Source organism: Arachis ipaensis, chromosome B02 (assembly GCF_000816755.2).
Source record: "Arachis ipaensis cultivar K30076 chromosome B02, Araip1.1, whole genome shotgun sequence".
NCBI classification, from domain to species: Eukaryota; Viridiplantae; Streptophyta; class Magnoliopsida; order Fabales; family Fabaceae; genus Arachis; species Arachis ipaensis.
The window spans coordinates 6993427-7000872 of NC_029786.2; the positions used below are offsets into that span (position 1 = coordinate 6993427).

The window sequence follows — 7446 nt, forward strand, 5'->3', positions numbered from 1 at the left end:
AGGATTGTTTGTTGGTGTAGAACTATACTTGCAACGAGAATTCATTCATTTGAGGAAATTCTATACCAACACGACAATTTTCTTAAATCAATCACCTTAATATCAATTGTTTGGTGTGAATAGGGACCAAATATCGTCTCGCAAATCCGAGCGAGGTGCCTAGAGAGAAAATCTTAGGACTGAACTGATGCAAGGACCTCGAGATGGAAGCTCGGGTGCTGGTATAAGCAATGTAGGTCAATACTACAGGCCCATGACCCTTATTGACTTCCTCAGGAGTGGTCCACCTCAGTTTAATGGAAATACCGATGCGTTGGAGGCTGATCGGTGGTTTCGAGATGTGGAGAGATATTTGTACATTCAGTACGTTCCCGAAGTACAGTCAGTGGAAATAGTGACCCACATGTTGGAGGGAGATGCTTAGAAATGGTGGCAGGAGTTATGTCATACTTTGCAGATAGAGTTAATAGATATTCCTTAGAATAGATTCAAGATGGAATTTTACGGAAAATATTTCTTGCATGCACTTCGCACTACAAATGAGTTGGAGTTAATGCAGCTGAAGCAAAAGAATATGTCGGTTGCTGACTATACCCGTGAATTCGACAACCTGTGCTATTTCTCAAGAGTTTGTCAAGGAAATCCAGTCGACTATGAGGAGTGGAAGTGTGCTCAGTATGAGAAAGGACTTAGGAGAGACATCTTTAACTACGTGTATCCGCAAAGGTTAACAAATTTCACTGTATTGGTTAAGAAAAGTCAATTTGCAGAAAATCACTCTATAAAGTGGGTGATGTTACAGGAAGGCTATGGAGAAACTGTAACGACCCAACTTCCAATACGTCATGATCGTACCAAAAGTAAGGCGTTACTGAACTGTTTTCCTTATTAACTATTTACTATTAAGCCTTTAGTTCGATATCGCGATTCAATTTTAGTAAAAATACTAGAAATTTTTGTTTTTATTAATTAAAATCATATAGCAAACATCACCAAGTAATATTATACAATTCTTCTTATTTTTCAATTATTAAAATTATAATTTCAATTATACCAAATATCTAATAAAGATTATATAAAAATTCTAATTAATTTAAACTCCAATTATGATGAAACTCCATTTAATTACCTTTAGTAAAATAATTTTCTTAAAATAAAATTATCAGCAAGTAAAATAAATCACAAATAACTAATTATTTGATTTTCAAAAACTAGGGTTGTTACAGAAACTGCTCCAGATGAGCCACATAGGGCCGGACTAGGTGGATGTTACAAGTGCGGGAAGCCGGGGCATATGACTCGAGACTGTCCACACAAGAAAGGCCGGGATGCAGCCGAATTCGATTGTCAGACCCAAGGTAATCATAAACTGGTAGTTGAATTTCGAACTTCCTTGCATATCATTAATATGTGATATTCATTCGTAATATATGACGTGCGTTGATAATTGTAAAGCCCAACTCAATGACTGGTCGAAGGCTGTTAGTTGTTAAGGTGGAGTAATGTTTAGTTAACTTAGAAGGGTGAATCGGTTTAGAGTGGCGTTAGGTTTTGTTCCGAGGGTTACCTGAAACTGTAGGTCGATCTTCGGACGAGATCTTCTATGCTGGTCGGAGATGGCGTGTCCGGCTGGCTGATGGCGGACGGAGCTGTTATGTCCGACTTATTGGACTTGCTGCACTGCTGATCCTTGGTCACCGGAGGGTGGGGGGTACCTGCAAGAGACTCCGATGCTTAAATTAGCACGGGTATTAAGCAGGTTTTATGTAGAATCAGAGTATGAGTTATACCTGGGTGCTCCAGTGTATTTATAATGGTGTAGAGTGACCTTATTAGATAAGATAAGTTAGTTATCTTATCTTATCTTATCTTATCTTTGGGTGAGGTCAGCTTATCTTCAACGGAACCGCCCTTCTCTCTGTAGGCTTGGGCTGCCTTTGGATTGGGCTGTGTTCCTTCGTTTGGGCCCTTTACTAGGCTTTCCTGTCGATTTGGCCGAGTTCTTTGTAAAGAAGTCGGTCCGCTTGACCTAAACAGGTCGGTCGCTTTGCTACTGAACATCCCGGTTCGGACAGCTCGACCCAGGGTATGAACAGTGCCCCTGCTTGAGCTCGGTTTTCTTTTTTGAGGCCGAGTTCTCAACTTCGGTCCTTCTCTAGTAGAGCCGAACTCAAGCACTTTGTCGATTCCTTTGTAGAAGCCTTTTTTGAATGTAGAACATTTTTCCTCTAAAAGCGCGCGCTTTTATATCGGCGCTTTGGGAACGTGCGAGAGTTTAATGCTTTCATTAATTTTAACATTAATTGCCCCGTTTCCCTTTTGGCTCTTTATTTTGATTTTGAAAACCCAGAAACGGTTTCTCTCCTTCGCCCTTTTCGTAACTTCTTCGCACTTATTCCTTCATTCTCTGCCTTTCACCCACATTTCAACTTTTCTTGCGTTGCGGCATCGCTTGGTGATTTTTCGGAAGCTTCTGTTTTCGCCTGTAGTTTCGCGTTTCTCCCTGCGACATTGCTTTTGTTCATGCTTTTTGCTCGTGAGAGGGCGATTCCAGTTTTCGTCTTCCATCCTCAATTTCTTTGAAGCTTGCTACTTTTTCCAGGTTGGTACTCACTTTCTTGCTTCCTTCATAGCTTCGTCTTCAGTTTTTTGGTGAAGCTTTGATTTTTCATGTTTGAAAGTTTGAATCTTTTTCGTGGTCTTGTATTTGCTTGTCACTGTAATGTGTTTTTCCTGACTTTCTTTTATGCATTCTTTTGGTATTTCTGTCGAGGCTTTCTAGGGTTTTATTGTTGCTTCTGGTTGTTTCCTGTCTGATACCGATAGAAAATATGCATCTATTCCTCACTTTGTTTGGAGATTTCTTTTTTGTCTGATTCTGAAAAAGTTTGCACCTTTGATGATTTCTACTTGGCGTGCTTTGATTTTGGGAATGCTTTTTGCTTGGTAGACCGAAATGACTTTCTGTGTTTTACTTTGATGAAGAATGTTTGCTGTTTGAATTCTTTCTGAGAGATGCTGGGGTGCGAGCTGTAGATTTTTCCTGAAAACCTTGCTTTGTTACTGCCTCCAAAGGATGCCCCAGGACTTTGGTTTGAGTCTTGGGGTTTTCCTTTTCTGTTTCTTCGCTTGTATCGTATTGACCGAGTTGTTTTCTCCCTTGTCCGAGATGTTTTTAGTAACCCCCTCTTCTTTTCTTATTTGTAGGATTAGTTGGCCTCATGTCTTCTCGCAATAACATTGTAGAGATGTCTTCCAGAGTTCCTGAGGGGATGTCCGATTGGCTGGACTCGCTTGTCTTGTTGTGTGTTTCTGTTGTGGATGCTGAATTTTGCACAGAGCTGAGGAAGCGCCATAGGATTTGTGGTAACAGTACCTGTGAAGGGGATTACGAGCTTGTTGCCCCTGATTCTGATGAGAGAGTTTGTTTTCCGACTTCCGTCGAGGGGGAGCGTCCCTCCTTCTATGCTTATAAATACTTCTTCATCTAATTAAACATTACTTTCCCTTTTACTGCTTTTGAAACTGACTTGTTGTGGTCCTGTAACATTGCTCCGTCCCAGCTTCATCCGAACTCCTGGGGTTTTATCAAAATATTTCAACTTCTTTGCCAGGAATTGGGCATAACCCCTTCTAAAACCCTTTTCCTTTGTCTTTTTGTCTCGGCCAAGCCCGGAGGTTCCTCCAAAAAGAAAGCTTCCTGGGTTTCTTTCAGATCGGCCCAGGGGCAAAAAGTTTTTGCCATGTATGATGAGTCGTTTAAAGATTTTAAGAACTATTTCTTCCGAGTCCGTGCTATTGAGGGGGTCTGCCCTTTTTTTCTTGATGAGAATGATGAGCCTGCTTTTCCTCTAGAATGGCAAAAGAATGTAAGAGTGCCACGTTACACATGGGAAATGCTTAGTGAGGTTGAGCGGGCCTTTGTAGTTGTTCTTGAAGATTTGTGGGGGAAGCCTCCCCATCTGGATACAAAAATTTTTTTGAGTGATCCATCTTTGGTTCGGGCTTCCTTGGGTACTGTCTGATTTGTTTTTATACTTGCTTCCGAGCTTTTCTTCTCCTATGTTGTAACTTGTCTTTTTGTGGTTGATTTTGTGTTTTTCAGAGATGTCGAAGAATAATGGTTCTATAAAGGCCTACAAGAAGGCGAAGAAGGCGACTGCTGCTTTAAACATCTCGGCCAAGGCGGTCGGAGAGGGATCTTCTCAGGTTCCAGTTAAACCTCCTGTACCAAGTTCTCCTGGGCCGAGGAAAGCAATTCCTACTCCTCGGGTTCGTCTGGTCGATCCTCCACAATCTTCTGCTGCAGCTTCTGGTGCCCCTTCTAGTAAGAAACAAAAAACAACTGAGCCTTTCGACCTTGATGCCCCAAACTTTGATGCGGTTGAGTTTGTAGATCAACAAATCGGCCCTTATGGTGCTCTTTCTATGGACGACGTATCGCTTCTTCGTCATTTTTATTATGTAACACGGAGTGGTATCAAGTTGGCACACATCGGGGCGGCCCTATATCGAACTGCTCAAAGTCTTCCTCTCCATGCCACTAAGGCTTTTATGGAGGAGGCCAAATAGGAGTTTGATCGGATGAAAAGCTTGAAGGAGGAGCTTGAAATGAAGGTGGCCAAGTTAGAAAAAGATCTGAAGAATGAGCAGGCGAGTTCCCTCTCTCTGGCTGCTTCTGTAAGGTTGGCCGAGGACACGGCAATGATGCATAAGGAGAGTTACGTTACATCTTATCGGGAGGTGATGCACCTGAGGGGGAGCTGGAGAGTGCCCGGGAAGATTATTCTGAGCTTCAAGGTCATCTCGTTGGCAGCGTGACTGCTGCTTACGAGAACTTGAAGGAGCAAGTTCGGGTCATTGCTCCCGAGGCCGACCTGACCCTCTTCAGCTTAGATAACGTTGTCAGGGATGGCAAGATTGTTCCTGATGACGAGGATGATGATGTTGTTGAACCTCCTCCTGTGTCCTCTACCAAGGTGTCGACTTCTGCTATTCCTGCCGAGGTTGAGCCTCCCACTTCTGATCCCGACTGCCAGATCTTAAACCGGGATGACGGTACTGTAGATGTTGTTCCCCTCCATACTCGCCCTCCGTCTCCTCAGACTGATGCTGCTAAAAAGTCTTCTGACCCTTAGCTTTACTTTATTCTGGACATGTAGTTGGCCCGGCTTGTGGGCTTTTTTTTTTTTACTCTTTGTGTTTTGTTAACTGCTGGCACTTCCTCGTTGCTTGCCTAGCAACTTTTTTTTTTTCTTGAAAAACAAAAGGTAGCTTGCTTTAGCTTTTTAAGGTAGGTTTTGGTGGCCTCCGAGGCTTTTTTATCTTTTGTAGATTATATCGTGCTTTTGCACTTAACTTGGTATCTTTTGTTTTCTGAGGATGTTGGGACCTTACCGTTTGTCCTCTTCGGATTAGCTTTATTGTTTGTAACTTGGATCTTTTGTGGGTCCAACTTGTTTTTTGGTTTTCTCGCTCTGGCTTATATTTCTGACGGTCTATAACCGATTTCTTCAAGTTGGTCCTCCAAGTTGTTTTGGCAGTCCTTTGTCCCATCTTTCTCAGAGGTAGGCCGACTTCCTTACATCATCCTTTCCTAAGTTATTTTTGTAATCCTCTTCCTTGGATCTTTGTCAGATCTCTTTCAGGGATTACTTTGATAACTTTTTAGTAGTGGGAGTCCGACTTCGTTATGTCGGTCTCCTTTAAGTTATTTTTGTAATCCTCTTTCTTGGATCTTTGTCAGATCTCTTTCAGGGATTACTTTGATAACTTTTTAGTAGTAGGAGTCCGACTTCGTTATGTCGGTCTCCTTTAAGTTATTTTTGTAATCCTCTTTCTTGGATCTTTGTCAGATCTCTTTCAGGGATTACTTTGATAACTTTTTAGTAGTAGGAGTCCGACTTCGTTATGTCGGTCTCCTTTAAGTTATTTTTGTAATCCTTTTTCTTGGATCTTTGTCAGATCTCTTTCAGGGATTACTTTGATAACTTTTTAGTAGTAGGAGTCCGACTTCATTATGTCGGTCTCCTTTAAGTTATTTTTGTAATCCTCTTTCTTGGATCTTTGTCAGATCTCTTTCAGGGATTACTTTGATAACTTTTTAGTAGTAGGAGTCCGACTTCGTTATGTCGGTCTCCTTTAAGTTATTTTTGTAATCCTCTTTCTTGGATTTTTGTCAGATCTCTTTCAGGGATTACTTTGATAACTTGTTTAGTAGTAGGAGTCCGACTTTGTTATGTCGGTCTGCTTTAAGTTATTTTTGTAATCCTCTTTCTTGGACCTTTGTCAGCTCTCTTTCAGGGATTACTTTTATAACTTTTTCATTTTGGGCTGACTTTGTCATGTTGAGCCCTTCTAAGTTAAAGTAATCCTCTTTAATAGGGTTGGCCAGACCTCTTTCCAAGGTTTACTTATAACTTGGGTTGACTTGGTCTGACTTCTCAACGTCGGCCAGTCTTTAAGTTATTATTTTAGCAATCCGTAAGACCTCGTCAGATTCTTTTTTAGATCGCTTTCGATAACTTCTTACATTATTCTGTGTTCATCTTTGCCGATTTGTAGAAAGTGGTTGTCATCTATAGATCGTCTTTTGGGTGAATCGCGTTTTCACCTTTATCGGACGGTTATCTTTTTCGTGAGTCCACACATAGAGCCACAATGAGGATTCAATACAATTATATATTGTTACTCTCACACAAGTACAAAGAACGTGGAACACAATTTCGTGCACCAAGTTTTTGGCGTCGTTGCCGGGGATTGTTCGAGTTTGGACAACTAACGGTTCATCTTGTTGCTCAGATTAGGTAATTTTCTTTTTGTTTTCTTTTCAAAAAAATTTTTTCAAAAACCTTTCAAAAATTCCTCACTTGTTTTCATACCTAACTAACTCTCTCTCTCTCTAATTTTCGAAAATATCTTCCCTCTTTTTCAAAAATTTCTTTTTTATTAACTAATTATTTTTATTTTTTTAATTAAAAAAAAATTTCGAAAAAAAATACTAACCTTTTTCAAAAACTATTTTCAAAAATCACTAACTCTTTTTCAAAAATTGTTTTCTAAAATTCACTTCCCCCTCTCATCTTCTTCTATTTGTTTATTGATATACTAACATCTTTCCTTCAACTCTCCAAAAATCCGAACCCCCTCTCTCTCTGAGTTCAAATTTTCTTCCCTTCTTTTCTTCTACTAACACAAGGATCCCTATACTGTGGTATAAAGGATCCATATTATTATTACTATTTTTTCTGTGCCATCTTCTTTGTCATATGAGCAGGAGCAAGGACAAGAACATTCTTGTTAAAGCAGATCCAGAACCTGAAAGGACTCTGAAGAAAAAAATTAAGAGAAGCTAAAATACAACAATCCAGAGATAACCTTTCAGAAATTTTCGAACAGGAAAAGGAGATGGCAGCCGAAAATAATAATAATATAAGGAAGATGCTT

At 40.4% G+C, this 7446-nt stretch overlaps 1 protein-coding gene across 1 annotated transcript in view; it reads left to right on the plus strand.

Moving 5' to 3' along the window:
• Nucleotides 494-7446, plus strand: part of LOC107626712 — a 23195-nt gene continuing 16242 nt past the window's right edge. Inside the window, exons 1-2 of the mRNA XM_016329612.1 lie at nucleotides 494-726; nucleotides 1216-1358. Coding sequence (XP_016185098.1) covers nucleotides 494-726; nucleotides 1216-1358 — 376 coding nt within the window. The remainder of the gene's footprint in view (nucleotides 727-1215; nucleotides 1359-7446) is intronic.